This window comes from Dendropsophus ebraccatus, chromosome 8 (genome assembly GCF_027789765.1).
Source record: "Dendropsophus ebraccatus isolate aDenEbr1 chromosome 8, aDenEbr1.pat, whole genome shotgun sequence".
Taxonomy (NCBI): Eukaryota; Metazoa; Chordata; class Amphibia; order Anura; family Hylidae; genus Dendropsophus; species Dendropsophus ebraccatus.
In genome coordinates this window covers 54,216,641-54,239,870 of record NC_091461.1, presented here as the reverse complement: position 1 = coordinate 54,239,870, position 23,230 = coordinate 54,216,641, and the positions used below count along the sequence as shown (strand labels likewise).

The following is a 23,230-nucleotide window of genomic DNA, read 5'->3' as shown; positions in this document are numbered from 1 at the left end:
TACATGTGTTTTTGGGAAAGCTATATTGTTACAGAGCAGGTGTCTTGTTACGGCTTGGCCAGGTTTTCTCGGCTTCTGAATGGCAAACCTGTCACTAGAGGTTAGTTCCCATCCCAGCAAAGTGGGCACACACAGGATGTGGTCTCCTACAGCACTGCAGAGTTAATAGCAGGATCACTGTTCAGTTAATCCTCTAAAATGAAATCTTGGCAAGCCTGGGATTGGCAGTCGCTGAAGTTTTTAAAATTCCAGATGGGCTGCTCCTTAAAGTATGCGTAGGTCTGTCTAGGAGAAGCAAAATAGAAGCAAATATAGGCATATGCACACACCACTCTGCTGGAACCGTGGCTACATGTCCTACCATGCCAAGTGGCCATGAAATATGTCGCTGCATTAGTAGTCTATACAGTGTCTGCACAAGACGCTGTAGACGTTTAGCCTCATCAGACAGATGAACATGCACAGATCTCAGTGATTAGAATACCGCTGGATGGTTTGCTTAATAACCACCATAAAAATAAAATATATCTTGTGTATTGATTCTGGATTGACTTCCTAGTTCCCTCACCATGATTGTTTAGGATTTTATGTTCTTTCTTTAATTAAATGCAAACAATTAGAGGAAAATGTCCATATAAATGTAATTAAAACTTTCCTTGGGCAGCCATATTGGAGACACACACTGTATAAATAACACTGGAGGCTGTTTGTGCTTTACAGCAGCTGTCATTCAGTGCATGAAAGAATGGTCAATTGACTGATACAGACTCCAGGAAGTAATAGAATACATCCTCCTCCTCCTCCTGCTCTTCCAGAGAGAATCAGGGAAAGTACATTCTGAGCCTTATCTTTGTGTAAAGTATTACCATCCCGGCTTATGCTCTTTTTACCCCTTCCATTGTTGTTGCAACTCTAATCAACCTGCCTCACTCTACACAGCTAAGCCAACAATTGAGCTGCATAAATGGCTGTGTTTACCCTATTGTGTAAAAACTGGAATAGTTCAAGATTTTTTTTATGTATAGTCATAAAGAAAGCATGCAGAATAAAATACTGCTTCTTAAAGGAGAAGTCCAGCCCTGGCTGAAATTTAACAGGGGCAGGACAAACATAATAACCAGTCTTTCCTAACATCTTCCTGTGCCTGTGATCCGCCACGTAACTGGATTTGGGACCCCTGCCGGAAGGCATTGTCCCCTGAGTTGTTGATGTCACGACTCTGGGAAAAATGCCTGTACCGCCTGATAGACTGGCTGCCAATCAGTGACTGGAGCGGCCTCTCATCATCTGGGTTGTGACGTTTGCGGCACAGGAGATCCCAAAGCCCAGCAACGGTCTAAAAACAGCAATCCGGCACTGAAGAGGCACGGGGAGGTGAGTTGGTACCCTTTTGGTATTTTCCACAGTGCCCCTGCCATTTGAAAAAGAAACATAAAGGCCGGACTTCTCCTTTAATAATAATTTATGTATTGGTAACATCATTGAAGCTGATTCCGTATGGGCTCTGGGTATACTTTTTTTTTTTTTTTAAGTGTGGTTTAGGTATGACATAGTTCATTATTCATGACTGAACAATTACACATCAAATGGTTAAATTAAAAAAAAAAAATGGAAATTTAGAACTAAAATCTTCATTATTAGTCATCTTTAATGTCGCCCTTTATTTACTGGAGTCTGCTGAAAAGTGTCTTATTTGTCTTGGACTGACGGAGATATAAACTGCTTTTAGAAGATATGGTTGGGAGATTAGTGATGTAGTGTAGAGCAGGACGAGCTGGTTCAGTTCCATAAAACGTACTCTACAAAGGCCACGGAAAATGTCGTGCCCTCTTGGTCTGCTTGTTTGGTTCATTAGTCTTAATTTTATGGGAACAGGCCTTTCAACATTAAACCCATGTGGATCTGGCAGAGGAAAGGACAGAAGAGGCAGGAAGTCCATTTTTGGCAACAATCCTGGTAGAACAAGCCCCGGGGAACCAACGACACTGGCCAAAACATCTGGAAAAGGTAATGTATGTATATTCCATTCTGACTTCATAATTGGACGTATGCCGTATCCCATGATACATAGTATAGTGTTATTCTAATGATATTAGTTCCTTTCCTAGGAGCAATTGTTTTATATTTGGATCTATAGAATGAGCACTGTAATATTACCTAGTATTGTCTGCAGGCACAGCTGAAGTACGCCAGAGCTGGGAAGAGCCATGTTCGCCTCCTTTCAACCCAAGCCCTTCATTGAGCGCTATTATCCGAACACCAAGGTGCTATCATATCTCATCGCTGAATGAAAACGCTGCCAAGCGTCTGTGCAGACGGTATTCTCAGAAGCTGATTCAGCACACTTCCTATCAATTACTAAGAACATATCCAGCTGCTACTCGCATTGACTCTTCCAATCCCCATCCACTTCTTTTCTGGCTTCATGGAATACAATTGGTTGCACTCAACTATCAAACCGATGGTAAGTAAGCAGTCACCTGACGTACATATAACCATATATACAAATAAAATAAGGATCTGTGGACATGAATGCTGAAAATTGAAAGCAGGAAGGTGGTTGTGAACAGTAGTATATGGACATCGTGCGAGTTGCCTTCCTTTTTTGGCAGGTTAATGGAGGTGACATTGAAACTCCTTAACCTCTGCTGAGTGATGCCAGTGCACATGGTCGACATAGTGAACTGATGACAGCATGCTCTATATTATTCCACCCGCATTGCTTACAGTATATCCCACTTTTGTTAATGTAGAATGCATAGGGAAGAAACCATATACATACTGACAGTCGTCTTTGGGAGACATGCAGGAGCTATAAAACCCTTAAAATATTGTTCTAAGGCATCTTTAGTTCTGTATAGAAGACCCAGTACATTGATGTAGTGTTTTATCAGTCCACTTTATATACAGTATACTTAGCAGTTTTTATAATCTACCAGACAATTAGTATACAATCACTTTTCTGTGTATTTTAGCGAATAGCTGTGATCTGACAATAAGTAATTTATATAAGGTGCATATACAGGATATTAAATAGCTTTGTTAAAACTTACAAATGAGAACTTCTCATGTTTGTTTTTTATGGCCTGCTTCCAAGTGGCCTAGTGATGTCAGAATCTCAATCTGAGGTAGAGTTATTCTTTTTCCCATGCTTTTTTTTTCATATTTATGCATTCATTGCATGTGATCCTTGCCTCTAGTATATGGCTAACCTCTGTATATGCTCACATCTGGATTGTCCTCTGTGTGAATGGTGGAGTTGAGCTTTGATCCTCATTCTTGGAGATCCCTGTGAAACTAGAACTGTTCTCACTGATTTGTTTTAATAGTCGGATGTGGATTTGTAGAGCTTTTCTTTTTAACGTAAACTTTGCTCTTCTTGTCTCATTTTCCCTGTTATTATAATCTTATAGCCTGACCTATGAACATTATCCCATTGATGAATGAAAGGTGTTTTATGTGCAGTTGTAGTATTTTGGGGTTGCAATGTAGTTTGGAATGGTGTGGTTGTAATATTTGCAGAATGCAGTGCAGATATACATAGTCATTCAGTATCCATAAAGGGGTTATCCAGTGCTACAAAAACATGGCCACTTTCTTTCCCAGACAACGCAAGACTTGTCTCCAGTTCAAGAGTGGGGCTGTCTCGGGAAGAAAGTGGCCATGTTTTTGCAGTGCTGGATAACCCCTTTAATGGAAAGTAATGGGTATTGTGTTGTGGTACCCTCCTCCTCCAGAGAATCCAAAAGTTGGGGCTCCCATTTATTTATGGCTTGTGTTCTTGATAAGTGGTTAAGTATGGAATACCTATTTAATCCATTGTAGATGAACCCTGCATGCCTGGCCACCTGTTTGGACTCACCAGTATTTGCTGGGATACCAGAAAATAGGTATGCCAAGGTATGCTATGATAGGTCCCCTCATCATAATGGACTGAATATATTCAAATTATGACTGTTTAGTCTATATTCAGAACATATAGTTCAATTTGTTGGATGTAAAAGTGCATGAAGGGAGACCACAGCGGTATCCAGATGTAGACTGAACATGGTGTATGTCCACATTATGAAATTCTCGTGGAGAACTTGCCGCGGATTCAGTTGCTCACCCCTCCCCCTAACTCTGCTTGAAGTTCTGCCGATCCCATAGACTCCACTCTATGGTCAGACAGATTCCACTGTCCACCCAAGGAATGAACCTGGAGTCTATGGGATGGGTGGAGAGTGAAGTGGAAGCTCGCGGGGACAAGCGGCAGAATGCACAGTAAGTTATCCGTGAAAATTCTGTTGTGTGGACATACCCTTTCACTGAAAACAGCATCCAAACCATCATGTTTATCTCACATTTATGCTGGAGCCACATTATCTACTTTTTTTATTTTTTAAATGTAGCTATTGCTATGTACACAATGAATAATGCATAAATCGTAAATATTATAAAGTTGTTTTTCACCATAAAAAAGTGACGTTTCAGTGCATCAGGACCTTCCTCAGATACTGTATGCTGCTGTGTCTTGGCGGCTGTCCTGAGCGGGGCCCTGTCCCTCCCTGCACAGCAGCATACAGTATCTGAGAAAGGTCCTGATAGACAGATACCTAACTTTTTGTTTTCTGTGAAAAATAAATTTACCTAATTTATGAATGAATACATTAGTCATTGCGTACCGGGCAATAGCTATATTATACAGTTAGGACTTGGACCCCTTCTCCGATACCTATCCAGGCTTTGTCAACAAGGGTAAATTACCTTACCCAACCCCTTTTTTTTTTTTTAAATATACAGTTGCCATGGTCTGTGAATTGGTAGTGCTGTCATTTTTAGACAGATATTGCTATTTTTGGTTGAATAGTCCTTAGAACCACTATATATATCTCAGAATATGATCTTAAGAAATAATGGAATAACATATGTTTTTTTGGATGTTATATGACAATAAGCAGAAGTACCAGATGTCCTTATTGACCATAACAACCAGTCATAGCCCTCCTAAGTCATTGTGCCCGTAATTCTTTTCTCGGCTAACAAAGAATCCCTTGTTGTTGTGATCTAAATGTCCAACATCTGCTTCTATCTGATAAATGGAACCACATCCTTTTTTTTTTTTATAGACAGATATATCAAACCTTGTGCTAAGGCTCAGTGGTGCAGTTGCCCATAGCAACCATTGAGCCAAGCTTTCATTCTTTAGAAAAATGACGGCTGGAATCTGGATGCTATGGGTGCCTGCTTCACTGGGTTTTTTTTGCACAAGGTTTGCTAAATCTCCCTTAGTTTATCTCAGGTATTATAAGTGCAGCCATGTCTTTTTTTTCCTCTCCATTCAGTACATTATAAGTAAAGCAATGACACTGATCCAAAACACAAGGAACAAACACAGCGGCACTCACCTGTTTATGCTTTCATTGACTTCTTTATTTTCATGAAAGATATTACATGAATGGTGCAGACGTCTTCAACCAGATGCCAGAGTTCCGCACCATTCAAGTGAAATTTTTTCCCAAAAATAAAGAAGTCCATAAAATCATAAACAGGTAAGTGCTGCTGTTTTTATTTGTTGTATTTTTGGCTGTCTTTGGTATACTTGGCATGAGCACCATCTGGTTTCCCCTGGGATTTCCATGATTGCAGCCTATATACATCATTGTAGTGCCGACACACTACTAGTGTTGAGCAAACCTGTCAAAATGTTTCAGTTCGACAACAATTATCCAAATGGTCAGCATTTAATTCCCTGTGGCTGCATAATTTGGATGCCACCCAAGGTTGACAGGAAAATATGGACAAAACCATAGGCTGTCTCAATGTTTAACAGGAATCCTTGGGGCAGCATTCGTGGGGAATTAAAGAGGTTATCCAGTGCTACAAATCATGGCCACTGTAGTACCACTCTTGTCTCTAGATTGGGGGGAGTTTGAAACTCCATTGAAGTAAATGGAACTTAATTGCAAACCACACCTAAAATAGAGATAAGAGCGTACCAAAAGTGGCCTTGTTTTTGTAGCGCTGGATTAACCCCTTTAAACACTGAGCATTCATATAATGTTTCAGAACCAGAACACTACACGCTACATTTGTTGCAAGTGTACAATGACTGATTCAGTTTTGGATGGATCGCAACGGACACAAAGCATTCCTGTCAGGGTCCAGGTTTTCTCTTTACAGCAAGAATAAAGGGCAGATTGCGCACTTATTTCCCTTAACAAAGACTCCCTGATACAAGCCCTGAATGCACATGTGAACTTGTGAGTCTTACACAGTATGTCAGATTGCAAATACGCATGTCTGCTGTTTTTAATCATAGCTCTTTCATTAACAGTTGCTGACACCATGCAGAGAAAACTCCCAGCAAAACCCGCTCTGTAAATCTTCTTGCATTTACATGGATTAGAGGCAACTATAACATATTTATGGCTTTTCCACAGGGAAACCTTTAAAGACCGGAATATACATTGTGAAATATTGCAGGTTTTTTGTTTTGTTTTTTGTAAACCTGCAGTCTATTTTTTTTCAGCTTTACAAGCTGGGCATGACTTACATTTGGCCTCATTGCGTATAACAAAACAAGGCAGACTCTGCATTGGTTGTTGTAGGAACTAATGGTTTTGGTTATATCCAGTGACCACACTTGTCAGGATGCAGTCATTGCTGAATTGTTCACTCATGCTTAGGCCAGCGGTAGTAAATGGCACACGTGTTGAAAATTGCCCAGTTTAGCTGAAAACCACCAGACTATTGGAATAGCTGCTGTGCACATTAACCCCACAGTGGCCAGGTGTTTTGTGTCTGACTTTAGATACCTATTGTTCTCTGTGAATAAATTATAGCATTGAATAGTCTATCAGTTGTGGATGTAACAGAAATGATGAGAAAAGTCTGCTTCACACTGGCGTATTTTTGATCAGTATTACATCCAGATTTTTTTAGTGCATAATATTTGTATTTGGGGGCTATACATCAGTGTATATAATGTCCATGATCTTAAACATATGTAGTGTACAGAAGTTTTAAGCATATAAGAAAGAAAAGCTGCAGCAAGAATGATTTTAACCATGGAGGTATTAAGAGGCAAAGTGAATGAACAGAAGAAAAAAAACCTGATCGGTATTTTGTGTGACCACCCTTTGCCTTTAGAACAGCATCAATTCTACTGGGTAATGTGTTAAAAAATATATGAAGGAACCTGGCAGGGAGGTTGTTCCAGACATCTTAGAGATGTAACCACAGGTCTCCAGCAGCCGGACCTTTACAATCCTGTTTTTTGGAATACCCCTTTAGGCTGGGTTCACACACTGTATACTTCAGGCAGTATTTGGTCCTCACAGCAACCAAAACCAGGAGTGGATTGAAAACACAGAAAGGCTCTGTTCACACAATGTTGAAATTGAGTGGATGGCCGTCATATAACGGTAAATAACTGCCATTATTTCAATATAACAGCCGTTGTTTTAAAATAACAGCAAAAATTTGCCATTAAATGACGGCCATCCACTCAATTACAACATTATGTGAACATAGCCTTTCTGTGTTTTCAATCCACTCCTGGTTTTGGTTGCTATACAGCCTCACAAATACAGCCTCAAATATACATAGTGTGAACCCAGCCTTAGGGTGCATTCACATGTACAGGATCCGCAGCAGATTTGATGGCACAGATTTGAATCTGCAGCAGATCCACAGATGATTTCATGGCCCAGATTTCATTTTCTTTGAATCTGCAACTTCAAATCTGCACCAACAAACCTGCTGCAGATCCTGTACGTGGGAACGTACCATAGAAATATACCATTGTGTGTAACACAATGGGCACTGTAACACAGATTCTTTCCGACTATGGATTTGCAGTCCACATGAAAGTCTGAGTCTGGTGCAATCATCTGCACTGCAGGTCAATGTATGTGCACAAGTATTGTGCAGTATATGGCTGCTACCATATCTGCAGTACTTCTGTTACATGTGGATTTACTGATCTCTAATACTGGTGCATTACTGATGACATGCTGATGCAATGTGATCTGTAATACAGATGTAATTCAAACCTGTATTATTCTTTGGGCAAGCGTGTGTAAAACTTACCTTAAGAGCTGTGGTGGGCTTTCTTCTTTCTTTCCTCTTGGAGCCCTGGAAGCAGAGGAATGACCACATGATAGGTTTAGTTGTGTTAAAAAAAGCTCATATTGATATACATAATTTAACTCGGTAATATAAAAAAGCTCATATTAATATACATAATTTAACTCGGTAATATACGTAATTATTATTATTTATATTATATTTTATATTATATTATTTATATAAATTATGTACAGTATATATTATTATTATTATTATTATTATTATTATTATTATTATTATTATTATTATTATTATTATTATTATTATTGTTTAAATCTTTATTTTCAATTTTTAAAATACATGTAGTAAGAAAACCAAAATTAGTATTATTTTATTTTTTTCACAGACCTTCCTCTACAATTGAATGCTGCCATGTTTGAAGCGAATGGTGGCTGCGGATATGTTTTAAAGCCACCAGTTTTATGGGATAAGGGTTGTCCGATGCACCAGTCATTCTCACCACTTGATCGCGAGTTGGAAAGCATGGAACCAGCAATATACTCCTTATCCGTAAGACCTCTCTCCATTTTGGCTATACTCATACTCTAGACATACGTATGACACTGCTGATATGATACTGTAACAAAACCCACCTGGGCCTGGACCTTCTCTGTTCTAAACACGTCACACAAAGCTTAGTCTATGTAAATGCTTCCATAAATTTATAGCTCATAATCTATACATTGTGCATGGAGGGAATGATGTTTTTATGTTACTTTGTAAGTAGTTTGCTCTCAAGTATTTTTGTCTAGTAACATTCACACGCTGTTGATATTACTGTCAAGGAGAGATTTAGCACACATGCCAACCCTCTGTGCAAAATACCTAACACCAGTAAAAACTGCACATCTATGCATAATTGCCTAATAAGAAAAACAAAGGCAATATTTTCTTACATGAAACGTGTAATATATAGTGTTCATAAGTAACATTGTAAACAACATTATATTTGTTATTTGTAAATGCTTATACCATGAGTTGCAGAAAAGGGAGAAAAATTATAAATGTTTGTGCAAAATGAGCCTTTTGTAAAAAAAATCTTTTTTTCTTTTTTTTGCCGGAAAACCAAGCAGGGCAATTAGTATTTTTAGGCATATTTATGCAAATAAGCAGTAAGTGCTAAACGCCTCAGACGCCCAGCATTTCCGGCCCCCCTTCCTCCTGCATTTTTTATTGACGTCTCTGTGCCATGTGCTGTAGGAGATGGAAATACTGGGAACGTTTATTGATTGGCCCTAATCTCTTAGGCACTCGCTGCTCATTTGCATGTATATATAAAAAAGAATTGCTTGACCAATCTAAAGTTAACAGTGAGAAACTAATAAAGAGTCGTCCAGGGGATTTTCCAGTTAGGTGTGGTTAGGTTGGGGGGGGGGGGGGGGAGGGGAAAAAAGTGTACTCACCTGCCCTGATCCAACACCACTATCGTCCACTGCACAACACTTACTAGTCTTTGTTTCAACACAAAGAAGTGTCTGCTCTGCCAATCAGTGGCTGAGTTGGATCCCCTGACCACTCCCTTTAAGGCCTACTAATGGTAGCCATATGACATGTCTTAATATTAAATTGGCTCTAATTTAATTTTTTATAACAATGCTTTAGATATAAGATCATTATATTAACTTGTATTTGAGTTTTCTTTCTAGTTCATGGGGACTAGCCAGATGGACTAGAGAAGATGTAGAGAGGACAGCATCTCTGGTCTTTATCTATATTAGGTAGTCTACACCTTCAGTATGCTGTAAATCTGAATCTGTGCTTGTCTTACAGATTGTCTCAGGACAGAATGTCTGTCCAAGTAACAGTACGGGAAGTCCTTGCATTGAGATTGATGTGCTTGGGATGCCGGTGGACAGCTGTCACTTCAGAACTAAGCCCATCCACCGAAACACTCTAAACCCAATGTGGAATGAACAATTTATGTTTCACGTCTACTTTGAAGACCTTGTATTTCTACGCTTTGCTGTGGTTGAAAACAACAGTTCTGCTGTAACCGCCCAAAGAATTATTCCTCTTAAAGTTCTCAAGAGAGGTAACGTGTCATTGTAGGATAATCATTCATGGTGATATGCAACCTTACCTTGCTTTATCTCACCCTTGTTTATGCTGCCAGAAGTTTCCTCAAGTGATCAGCATTGTTGGTTGAAAATATAAATGTCACTAAGGATGTGATTTATTGGTGTATAACACATAATGGCAGTATAGGAAAATTTATCATGTGGTATATGTCTGAAAATGTTGTTAGGAGAAGATTCAGTCACAAGTGAAACAAGAAGCAGTAACATCCGCCTTAAGTAATGAAAGTAATACAGGAACTTGTCCCTCATTCTATAGCTATAAGAAAAGTAAGTAATACAGGAACTTGTCCCTCATTCTATAGCTATAAGAAAGGTAAGTGGGAGGTGCCATCTTTTTCAGTATTTTTCCCTACTCATCACCTCTGGTTTTGTATTAGCAGGAGGTGTTGTAATGGCAGTTTGGGGGGACAGCGAACGATTAGCAAATGATTAACGATTATTTTGGTATCAGCACCAAATGAAAGATGAAGGATTTCTCATTGGTCATTTGATAGTTGCCTGCATTTACACAAAATGATTATCGTTTAAATTGGAACAACATAACGATAATTCGCATGATAGTCGTGCCGTGATATAGGAATCTTGTTCTTCTTTTTGTTTTTTTACTTCCATGTCATCAAACAGTACAATCGAACCATGAGGCTAAATAATTTACTTCTATTTAAAAATCTCAAGTCCTCCAGCTGCTGTATGTTCTGCAGGAAGTGGTGTATTCTTTCCAGTCTGAGACAGTGTTCTCTTCTGTCAACTCTGTCCATGTCAGGAACTACATCCAAAATGGATACACAAATGCACATATAAATAAATGCTCAATGTTGAGCCTCTGTCATATAAGTCACAAACACAGTCTCAGACCAATAATAATCCTATGAAAGAAAAAAAGACCTTACGTGTAATGATAAACTAAAGTCAACACAAATTAAGTATTAGAATTCAAAGCTTTATTAGTTAAAAGTAGCAGCAATAGCAGTAAAAAGTTCAGAAACCACACATGGAAAACAGCACCACAGGTATGGGCAGGCCAGGGTAACCTAATGATACAGGCTGCACCACGCTGTAAACTACTAGGGGATAGTCAAACCCTTACACTGATGGTATATGTAACAAGGTATATGGCTCTAAAGCCCAGATAATAACCTAACTAAACTATCTATGGTAAGGTGACTAAGTGCTAAAGTGCATGGAGCAAGGTGCAGAACATACCCATCCACAGTTCACTGCCCGTCCTGGATGCCGCCAAAACCCGACGTACGTTTCGTCTCCTTCATCAGGGGTCTGATGAAGGAGACGAAACGTACGTCGGGGTTTGGCGGCATCCAGGACGGGCAGTGAACTGTGGATGGGTATGTTCTGCACCTTGCTTCATGCACTTTAGCACTTAGGACCGGATTAAAGGAAGGGGCACGTGCCCAGGGGCCTCCACCAGCCCAAACCCAGAAGTGGTGTCTGGGAGCCAGTCTCACGCGCAAAAAGCATGTGGAAACCCTTCCTGGACACAGCACTGGCCACACTGCATGCTGTCCAGGGAGGGAGGTGTAGGGTTAATCCTGTGTAAGGATCTCCCTCCCGGAAGGCTCAGACTCCCCCCTGGTGGATCTTTGAATGGATTCTTCCTGTCAAGCTTCCGGTGCCTGTCTCCTGCCGAGGTCTTCACTCCCCCTCGCCCCTCGCCCTCACTGAGGAGAGGACAGCGTGGGACCTCAGCAAGGAAACCTGATCTCTCCAGCAGGGATGTGACATCATGGAGCATGCTGGAGCATCTGTCACAGTGGCTGACAGGCTGAAGGAACAGAGAAGAGCCAGGAGAAGACCTGTCATCTTCCCAGATCAGGTGAGTATGAGATTTGTTTTGTATTGGCACATCAGAGCAGGGGTATGTACTATAAGGGCATATATCAGAGCAGGGATATATACTATAGGGGCATATATCAGAGCAGGGGGCATATACTATGGGGGCATATATCAGAGCCGAGGGCATATACTATGGGGGCATATATCAGAGCAGGGGTATATACTATAGGGGCATATATATATATAGCCTGTGTGCAGCATATGACATGTAGCCTATGTGCAGTGTATGGTATATAGCCTGTGTGCAGCCTATGATATATTGCCTGTGTGCAGCCTATGATATATACCCTGCATGCAGAAAATGAAATGTAACCTGTGTGCAGTGTATGATATATAGCTTGTGTGCAGCCTATGATATATGCTCACCCTTCCCCCATCCTGTCTCTAGGGCCTGGCATCTTCCTCTGGACTGCAGCCTCTAGGGACCATCATATGCAGAACAGAGGAGGATGCTGAGCCATACAGCCAGGAGTGAGGAGGGGTAGGTGCTAAGTCCCCTACAGTAATCAGCCACCTGTATAGATCACTGTATGGTTTATTTGTGGGGGAAGAAAATGGGGGGGCCCCCAACAAAATTGTTGCCCAGGGCCTCCACCAACCTTAATCCGGCCCTGGGTGCAGGCGACTGTAGTGTAGAAAAATTGAAGAAAGTTGAGTTAGTGAAGGAATAGGGACCGTCTTGGGGGACCCTTGTTGAATGCAGTACTCTACTGGATTAGTGTCGAAAAAAGTGTAGAAGGAAAAGAGTGCCAAGTTGAGTAATACAAGTATACAAGTTTCCCAGGATAGCCGTGCGCAAGTCAGTAAGATACCTCGGCTTTCCCACTATTTGTCTTACTAGGGATCAGTTCCTTGCTGCAGTAACTGTCCTGAGCATAAAGGTGAAGGATCCCTGGCGTGGACAAGGTGAACCTCAGAGGACGGTTACCCCTCCTGTGGGTTAAGCAGTGGATCTTGAAATAAATCTTTCATACATGAACAATCTCTCTTTTCTGTTTTAGTTCCTCCAAGTAACTGAAGACCTCCCACCAGAAACTAACTGCGCTTAAATAGTGGTGATTGGGATGTGTGGGGAGAGGAGAGTAGTAGTGTAGATGGCTGACAGGCTGTGTGTAGTACCTGCCCCTGTGATTGGTTAAGAACAGTGAATAAACAGTACAACACTTAACCCATTCCCTTGAGCTGTGATCATATACCCAGACAGTATAAAAGAGTGAGATCTCTAGTGGGAAAAACACAAATAACACCTCCATCACTTTTGTGCGATACCTGAAAGAGATACTTTGCCCAGGTGGCATAGGACTTAGTGGACCACCAGTAAAGCCTAAAATATAAACGAATAAGAAAACCGGTAAAAACATATATAGTGGTGCCTTGGATTACGAGCATAATCGTTCCAGGACAGTGCTTGTAATCCAAATCCACTCTTAAACCAAAACAAATTTTCCCATAAGAAATCATTGAAATGCAGACAATTGGTTCCACACCCCAAAAATAATGATTTTATATTCTAAATACCATGTAAGACAAATGCAACAAACATTTATAAACAGCTGAATATGTGATATTATAAGTTTCTGCACAGTATAGCAATCAGCATGTGGAGTATAATGTATAGTAACTGCATAAACCTGATAACACAGCAGCGGTTTGTAGATACAGGATGGAACTGCAGACTCACATAATGCAGTAGTGTAGTACAACAGGCTTGAATAGTGAAGCAGGGCAGCTAACAGAGGTCTGGCTGGTCACATGACAGCAATGGAGAAGGGGTGTTTGTTCAGCATGGACCAATCAGGACTGACAGAGACTGCAGGGAGCATGAAGGAATGAGCAGGACAGATGTGAGCACATACATGCAGCGCTCTCTGTCCAGGGAGAGAGGGGTTACAGCTATGGAGACATTACCTCCACAGTCCTGTCCCCTAATGTAAGCCCCAGCCTGAAGTCGATCTGCCATGATTTGGAAGGTGAGGGAGACCTCCTGGGTCAGAGTACAGTGCTGTGTACCCCGCTATGCAGACCATGCCCCTCCCCCACTCCCCTCCCACCCCGTACAGGGAGCTCTTAAACTAAAACAATGCTCTTAAACCAAGTCCCAATTTAGAAAAACTGTGAGCTCTTAAACCAAAACACTCTTAAACCAAGTTACTCTTAAACCAAGGTACCACTGTATTGTCACTATGATATATGAAGCACACACATTTTGCCTTAGCATTTTTTAGAATTAACCAACTAAGGCTGGGTTCACACTATGTATATTTGAGGCTGTATTTGTGAGGCTGTATAGCAACCAAAACCAGGAGTGGATTGAAAACACAGAAAGGCTCTGTTCACATAATGTTGTAATTGAGTGGATGGCCATCATTTAATGGCAAATATTTGCTGTTATTTTAAAACAACGGCTGTGGTATTGAAATAATGGCCGTTATTTACTGTTATATGGCGGCCATCCACTCAATTTCAACATTGTGTGAACAGATCCTTTCTGTGTTTTCAATCCACTCCTGGTTTTGGTTGCTATGAGGACCTGACATGAGGACCAAATACTGCCTGAAATATACATAGTGTGAACCCAGCCTAAAAATGTAACCTCCCCCCAGCTGTGGACTGGACATGACAATATGTATTAGTTTTGGTTTGAATATTCCTTTAACTGATACAATAATCCTAGCTAGATGGGGACTGTTTGGTGCTTGCAGAGAATCGGTGTTACCTTTAAAACTACTTGCACCATTGCTTGAAAATGTCAACAACAATGGTTCCTGCTTTATTATTTCTTCGCTAATGTTTTTCCAAGGAATAATAATAATTTGTTTCTTGTAGTGACATTTTATGTTACTTTTATGTTTATCTGCAGGCTACAGACATTTACAACTTCGCAACTTACATAATGAGTCTTTGGAGATCTCCACTCTGTTTATTAATAGCAGAAGAATGGAAGATATCCCAAGTGGTGGTCTGCCAGCATCTTTGGTAGGTAAACGTGTTCAAGTTTTTTTTGTTTTTTTTTCCTGACTATTCAGCGCCATCAGCTTCTAGTAACCATATACACAATATGGCAGATTTGCTATTGCAAATGAAAAAATGAATAGCTGATCAGTGGCTGCAAACACCCAGCAATCCTGCCAGTCTGTGTCCAGATATATAGTGGACATGTACTGAGCACAGTGCTGAACGCAGTAACCTGGCACCTTTATACCTAATGTATAGAGGTAGAACTCACATCTGGGTGCTACAGCTGTGCCAGTCTCAGCTGATTGGCGGGTGGATTATTGGAAATAGACTTTTGCTATAGTATGTGATACAGTATTCTTGTACAGTAGTACCTCATATTTTCAAGAAAAGTTTGCTTTGGTTTTCAACGACTTTTCATGCACCCAGTCTTGAAGTACAGTAAATACCGCGGTATTCAAACGAAAATGTACTCTTACTTTGTTCGGTATCTGAACGTTTTTGCGAGTGTGGATGGTGGGTTGTATCTGGTGAGTTTAGCACTGGAGAGGCTTCACATTCAGAACAGTACTGTATAAGACTGCTAGAGTGCTAGTCCATCTCCCATACATTACAGAGCTGGAATGGGGGGACTCTATACAGTAAAGGATGATTGAGGAGTTAGTGACTGCTGTACTATAATTGCTGGTTTGGTTTAATGTTTCTTGTGTATAATGTCCTGTACAGTATATAGTGCTGCTCTGTAATGTCCTGTACAGTATATAGTGCTGTTCTGTAATGTCCTGTACAGTATATAGTGCTGCTCTGTAATGTACTGTACAGTATAGAGTGCTGTTCTGTAATGTCCTGTACAGTATAGTGCTGTTCTGTAATGTCCTGTACAGTATATAGTGCTGCTCTGTAATGTCCTGTACAGTATATAGTGCTGTTCTGTAATGTCCTGTACGGTATATAGTGCTGCTCTGTAATGTCCTGTACGGTATATAGTGCTGCTCTGTAATGTCCTGTACAGTATAGTGCTGTTCTGTAATGTCCTGTACAGTATATAGTGCTGTTCTGTAATGTCCTGTACAGTATATAGTGCTGTTCTGTAATGTCCTGTACAGTATATAGTGCTGCTCTGTAATGTCCTGTACAGTATATAGTGCTGTCCTGTAATGTCCTGTACAGTATAGTGCTGCTCTGTAATGTACTGTACAGTATATAGTGCTGTTCTGTAATGTCCTGTACAGTATAGTGCTGTTCTGTAATGTCCTGTACAGTATATAGTGCTGCTCTGTAATGTCCTGTACAGTATATAGTGCTGTTCTGTAATGTACTGTACAGTATATAGTGCTGTACTGTACTGTACAGTATATAGTGCTGCTCTGTAATGTCCTGTACAGTATATAGTGCTGTTCTGTAATGTCCTGTACAGTATATAGTGCTGTCCTGTAATGTCCTGTACAGTATAGTGCTGCTCTGTAATGTACTGTACAGTATATAGTGCTGTTCTGTAATGTCCTGTACAGTATAGTGCTGCTCTGTAATGTCCTGTACAGTATATAGTGCTGCTCTGTAATGTCCTGTACAGTATATAGTGCTGTCCTGTAATGTCCTGTACAGTATATAGTGCTGCTCTGTAATGTCCTGTATAGTATAGTGCTGTTCTGTAATGTCCTGTACAGTATAGTGCTGTTCTGTAATGTCCTGTACAGTATAGTGCTGTTCTGTACAGTATATAGTGCTGCTCTGTAATGTCCTGTACAGTATATAGTGCTGCTCTGTAATGTCCTGTTCAGTATATAGTGCTGCTCTGTAATGTCCTGTACAGTATATAGTGCTGTCCTGTAATGTCCTGTACAGTATATAGTGCTGCTCTGTAATGTCCTGTATAGTATAGTGCTGTTCTGTAATGTCCTGTACAGTATAGTGCTGTTCTGTAATGTTCTGTACAGTATATAGTGCTGCTCTGTAATGTCCTGTACAGTATATAGTGCTGCTCTGTAATGTCCTGTACAGTATATAGTGCTGCTCTGTAATGTCCTGTACAGTATATAGTGCTGTCCTGTAATGTCCTGTACAGTATAGTGCTGCTCTGTAATGTACTGTACAGTATATAGTGCTGTTCTGTAATGTCCTGTACAGTATAGTGCTGTTCTGTAATGTCCTGTACAGTATATAGTGCTGCTCTGTAATGTCCTGTACAGTACATAGTGCTGTTCTGTAATGTCCTGTACAGTATAGAGTGCTGTTCTGTAATGTCCTGTACAGTATATAGTGCTGCTCTGTAATGTCCTGTACAGTATATAGTGCTGCTCTGTAATGTCCTGTACAGTATATAGTGCTGCTCTGTAATGTCCTGTACAGTATATAGTGCTGTTCTGTAATGTCCTGTACAGTATAGTGCTGCTCTGTAATGTCCTGTACAGTATATAGTGCTGCTCTGTAATGTCCTGTACAGTATAGAGTGCTGTTCTGTAATGTCCTGTACAGTATATAGTGCGGGTTCTGTAATGTCCTGCACAGTATATAGTGCTGCTCTGTAATGTACTGTACAGTATATAGTGCTGCTCTGTAATGTCCTGTACAGTATAGTGCTGCTCTGTAATGTCCTGTACAATATAGTGCTGCTCTGTAATGTACTGTACTGTAATGTCCTGTACAGTATATAGTGCTGCTCTGTAATGTCCTGTACAGTATATAGTGCTGCTCTGTAATGTCCTGTACAGTATATAGTGCTGTTCTGTAATGTACTGTACAGTATATAGTGCTGTTCTGTAATATCCTGTACAATATAGTGCTGCTCTGTAATGTCCTGCACAGTATATAGTGCTGCTCTGTAATGTCCTGTACAGTATATAGTGCTGCTCTGTAATGTCCTGTACTGTAATGTCCTGTACAGTATATAGTGCTGCTCTGTAATGTCCTGTACAGTATATAGTGCTGCTCTGTAATGTCCTGTACAGTATAGTGCTGTTCTGTAATGTCCTGTACAGTATAGTGCTGCTCTGTAATGTCCTGTACTGTAATGTCCTGTACAGTATATAGTGCTGCTCTGTAATGTCCTGTACAGTATAGTGCTGCTCTGTAATGTCCTGTACAGTATAGTGCTGCTCTGTAATGTCCTGTACAGTATAGTGCTGTTCTGTAATGTCCTGTACAGTATATAGTGCTGCTCTGTATTGTACTGTACAGTATATAGTGCTGCTCTGTAATGTCCTCTACAGTATACAGTGCTGTTCTGTAATGTCCTGTATAGTATAGTGCTGTTCCGTAATGTCCTGTACAGTATATAGTGCTGCTCTGTAATGTCCTGTACAGTATATAGTGCTGCTCTGTAATGTCCTGTACAGTATATAGTGCTGCTCTGTAATGTCCTGTAGTAAATATACTGGGCACTTATTAATGTAATATATGGGTACTGTAGGTAATTATTGGTGGGCGCTGGAACCAATTAAACACCATTACATTATTTCCTATAGGAAAACACTGCTCGGTTCTCAGACTGCCTTCCGGAAGCAATTAAGTTTGAGAACCGAGGTACCACTGTATTACTGTACACGTACACGTAGATACTTGAGATCAAATGATTAATAATGGAATTAGAAGTCTATTGAAAAATAGTTGTTTTGGAGGTAATTTCTTTTTTTTTTTTACAGATCATGTAAAACATTGTCCGGCTTGTGTATATTCTGGATGTTGACAGCATTTTACATGTTACGGTTTGTTTTAATCCTATCTGTTGTTATAAAGGTTTTTAACTCAGAAGAAAGAAGAGCAGCCACAACATTTAAAGTCACAGTCCATGGAATTCCTGGTCCAGAACCATTCTCCGTATTCAGCATAAATTGTGGGACAACAGCAAAACAACTCTTAGACCAAGTAAGTTATGTTTTACCATTCAGTATTGCTGATTCTATTTCTATTCGCACTGCAGACCTGTAGTGGTGCTTGAGCCATATAGACATAAAGTAATGTTCCCAAGTCACTTCTGTTCTTGAGGCAGAGAAACCGAAATCATAAAGGGGTAGTCTGGATTATAAATCTTATATTTAAAACGTAAAAAGCGTGTACTCATCCTACTTCAATTCACCTGCTGTTGGCCTTCCAAAACTGCCAATCGTACTGCTCAGAGCTTCCTCTGTTCTGGCTGAGGTGGGTCACTGCTGAAGCCAGTAGTTGGCTGAGCGGGGGTTTCCAGTGTGTCCAGACAGACTAGAGAAAGTGATGACATCACGACCAGCACCATTATGGAATCGTCAGCAAATGAGTACAATTTTCTTGCCCCGGACTTTTAAATGTAAATTTTATCCTCTGGAATATCCCTTCAAAGTTTCCTCTAAATATAGGTCACTGAGCCTAGGAGTTATATCATATCATTGACAGCTAGAACATGATTTGGTACAGAAGGGGACATCATAGTTACATCATTGATAAGGCTGACAATAGTCCGAGGTCCAATCTGCACTCATCAACATCGAAACTGCAACACCACATAGAACATTATGGAATTATAAAAATCACAGGATCGATAGACATGTTATGCAAACAATAAAAAAAGGGAAAATAACATCTCGATTCAGTATTGCGTATGAGTGCAACATAGAGAAAGACATGGCATGCTTAGGATGAGGCTATTAATAGTTGTCTGAGGAATATTCTGCCAGGCTGAATGCACTTGGGTACGTAATTCATCATGAGCGCAACTCCAGCATGCTCCAGTCTGATCATTCAGCATTTGAATACCGGTGCCTGAGGAAGTTAGATGCAGCCCTAGGGAGTCAGGGAAAACATGGATACTGCCATAGGCTGTGGTCCATGTGGTTTTAAGACCAATCTCTGACAATGATTATGTTAGAGACAAAAGCAGGACTCTATTGCTGTCTTGCACCACAGGAGCACCTGTAGCTGCACATCTGGCTTGTAGCCCATCGTGGAAGCCACCTTCTGGTTTTTGTAGACACTGTTCAATGCCTTTGGTTTGCTACATGAGAATTTCACTTGCAGTACTGTATGGATCACTATGCACAATTCTTCTAATCTGACTACCTGCCCATGCAGAGGTTAATTTCTTGCTGTCATTCCAGTTCATCCTTGGTTACCCAACTGTTGGGGCAGACAACACTGAACAGTGCTGACATCTTGGCCTAACAGATCTGTAGTAGTGATGCACCAAGGATTCTCTCCCTCTCAGTTTGTGACAAGTGGTGATAGGTGAAATGTCAGAGGCATCACATAGTTATACTGTAGTGACTTGAGCCAGTGTTTGAGGTTCTAGAATAAATCCTTGGATCCCGCACAGAAAAATGACGGCCCTCTTGTTACATGGCATGTCCTGTTACCTAAGTCACACCTTGGTGTCTGTGAGATCTGTGGCTCTGTTAAGCTATTGTTGCTGACATTTCTGCTAGTGTGTATTAGAGCTCAGATACTTCATTAATAGCTGCAGAAGATGGATGAAAAAGTTCTGCTCCTTGATTCAGGCTTATGACTTATTGAGGTGTCATATTGTATTCTGTACTATGCTGGAATTCATTAGATTTTCTCTCTGTGATCTCCCTCAGTAGCGGCAGCACAGTCATGAATTGAACATTATGATATAACTACATCTAGTCACATCTAGACTTTTTAGCGGATGGTTATTAGTCTTCAGATAAATAATTGAGTATTAAAAGTAATTGTTTTGTCGCAGCAAGTCCCATGCAAAATGTCACTTTGTGGCATGAAATGCGGTCCTCCCCATGACTCTTTACTTTGTTGCCTTTTGTTGTCAAGGCATTTTGGCAGCTGTTCCTGGCATGATATGCCTGCTGCCAGAACGACAGCGCAGCAGGGAGGCAGGTGAGCAGAGGTATCTCCACTGACTATATCCAACTGGATCTCTTGTCAGCCATACCCTTTCAATATATTAGACATAATCTTAGATATGTCAACAAGGGGGAATTGTTATTTGTTTTGGGATAAAAGGATGTCCAGTGTCTCTAAGACGAGTATTGCTTTCAGCATTCTTCATGGTCCTGCCAAGGATTTAATGCTTGTGGCTGTCATCCTAGTCTAAGCAATGAAGCAATCTAAACCTGTCACATACAACTTGCTGGGTACAAAGAGGAGAAGCACAAAGCGTTGTGTATTAGTCACTTTAGTGCATAGACACTAGGTTATCCATTGTGTCTGTGAGCAGCTGTATTGTCTGTGATTCCCCACTGTAACAATAACTGTGGCACACCCGCTCACGTTGTCCGCTGCCATCAGTCGGTTTGTCCTATTGTTTCTATGTCTCTTTTTCCCTTATATAGTCAGGCATCATGTTGTGTGCAGTATGTGAAAGTCTCTGCTCCTCTTTATCGTGTTACACTCTTGTGAGGAAGACGATAATGAAAGCCTCATGATACATTTATATTGTTAGTAACGTGTCCTGAATATAATGGTGGTGAGACAGAAAAATTGATGCATCTGGGGGACATACACCTGGAGAATGGTTGTCATTGTCTTTACCAGATCAGTAACATGTTTCCTAGACAGGACTGACGGATAATTCAGACTGTTTTCTATAGCTTTCCTGCACCTTTTCGGTTGTTGCTGTTCGGGTTAAAGGAGAAGTCTGGCGAAAATTTTTATTAAAGTGTTGTATTTGTTATATAAATCACCAGTATATACTTATTATGGGAAATGTGTCAAGGCGTCACTTTCTGGATAACATGGTGATGTCACTTCCTGGATAACATGGTGATGTCACGACCTGACTCCCAGAGCTGTGCGGGCTGTGGCTGCTGGAGAGGATGAGGGCAGGGGGATGCTCAGTGTCCCTCCAGTGCCGTGTGTCCCTCAGTGTCCATCTGCCATCATCCTCTCCTGTCTGCTATGGGGTTCTGGTGCAGAAAAGAGGATTTTTTTGTACTCACCGTAAAATCCCTTTCTTGTGGCTTCATTGGGGGACACAGCACCAGTGGGTATAGGCTACTGCCACTAGGAGGCGACACTAGACAGAAGAAGAAGTGACTCCGCCTGGCAGGCTATACCCCTCCTACAGGCACCAGGCTAACTCACTTTAGTCACAAGCAGTAGAAAGTAGTAACAAAAAACAGGCAAAAAAACAGGCTGGTCCCGGGAACGAAAAACCCAAGAACAGAACAAGCCCCGGGAGCACAACATCAAACAGGGTGGGAGCTGTGTCCCCCAATGAAGCCACAAGAAAGGGATTTTACGGTGAGTACAAAAAATCCTCTTTTCTTGTGCCTGTCATTGAGGGACACAGCACCAGTGGGACGTACAAAAGCAATCCCAGAGGGTGGGGAAAGAAGATTACAATCCCCATGCGGCCTGCCTAACGCACGGCAGCCTGCAGAACCTTGCGGCCTAGACTGGCGTCAGAGGAAGCCATGATATGGACCTGATAAAACTTTGAAAAGGTGTGAACTGAAGACCAGGTGGCGGCCTTGCAGACCTGGCACACTGAGGCCTGATGGCGAACCTCCCAAGAGGCCCCCACCGCCCGAGCAGAATGAGCGGTGACCCGAACAGGAGGAGCCCTGCCACGAACGCGGTATGCCTCTGCGATGGCCGCCCTGATCCAACGCCCAATGGTGGTCTTGGAGGCAGCCAGCCCCTTGCACGAACCAGACGGGACCACGAACAGGGAATTCGAGCGGCGGAAAGAAGCAGTGATGGACAAGTAGATCCATATGGCCCGGACAAGGTCCAAACAATGCAGGGACCGTTCCCTAGGATGGGAGGGCGCAGGGCAAAAAGAGGGGAGAATGATGTCCTCATTAAGGTGAAATGCAGACACGACCTTCGGCAGGAAGGAAGAGGACGAAGCACCACCTTGTCCTTGTGAAGGACCAGATAAGGGGAGCGACAAGAGAGCGCTGCCAGTTCAGACACCCTACGGATGGAGGTAATCGCCACCAGGAAGGCGACTTTCCAAGAAAGGAAACGAAGAGACACCTCCCAAAGAGGCTCAAAGGGAGGACCTTGCAGAACCTCGAGGACCAAATTAAGGTCCCAGGGCTCTACAGGCTGTCGAAAATGAGGGGCCAAATGGACCACCCCCTGAAGAAAGGTCTTCACCTGAGGGCGAAAAGCAAGAGCCCGCTGAAAAAGAACAGACAGGGCGGAAACCTGCGAACGCAAGGTGAAATGACTGAGGCCCTTATCCAACCCAGATTGCAAAAAGGAAAGAATCTTGGGCGTGGAACACACCAAGGGGTGAAAATTATTCTGTTCGCACCAAGAAAAGAAGTCCTTCCACA

At 41.5% G+C, this 23,230-nt stretch overlaps 1 protein-coding gene across 7 annotated transcripts in view; it reads left to right on the top strand.

The window, feature by feature from the left end:
- The window catches only part of PLCE1 (phospholipase C epsilon 1), a 196,236-nt gene that overhangs the window by 161,385 nt on the left and 11,621 nt on the right, over nucleotides 1-23,230 (top strand). For all 7 annotated transcript variants that reach the window (XM_069980388.1, XM_069980389.1, XM_069980385.1 and 4 more), the window contains 6 exons: nucleotides 1,876-2,007; nucleotides 2,174-2,464; nucleotides 8,459-8,622; nucleotides 9,883-10,144; nucleotides 14,902-15,017; nucleotides 18,732-18,860. In XM_069980388.1, the coding sequence (XP_069836489.1) occupies nucleotides 1,876-2,007; nucleotides 2,174-2,464; nucleotides 8,459-8,622; nucleotides 9,883-10,144; nucleotides 14,902-15,017; nucleotides 18,732-18,860 (1,094 nt within the window). The remainder of the gene's footprint in view (nucleotides 1-1,875; nucleotides 2,008-2,173; nucleotides 2,465-8,458; nucleotides 8,623-9,882; nucleotides 10,145-14,901; nucleotides 15,018-18,731; nucleotides 18,861-23,230) is intronic.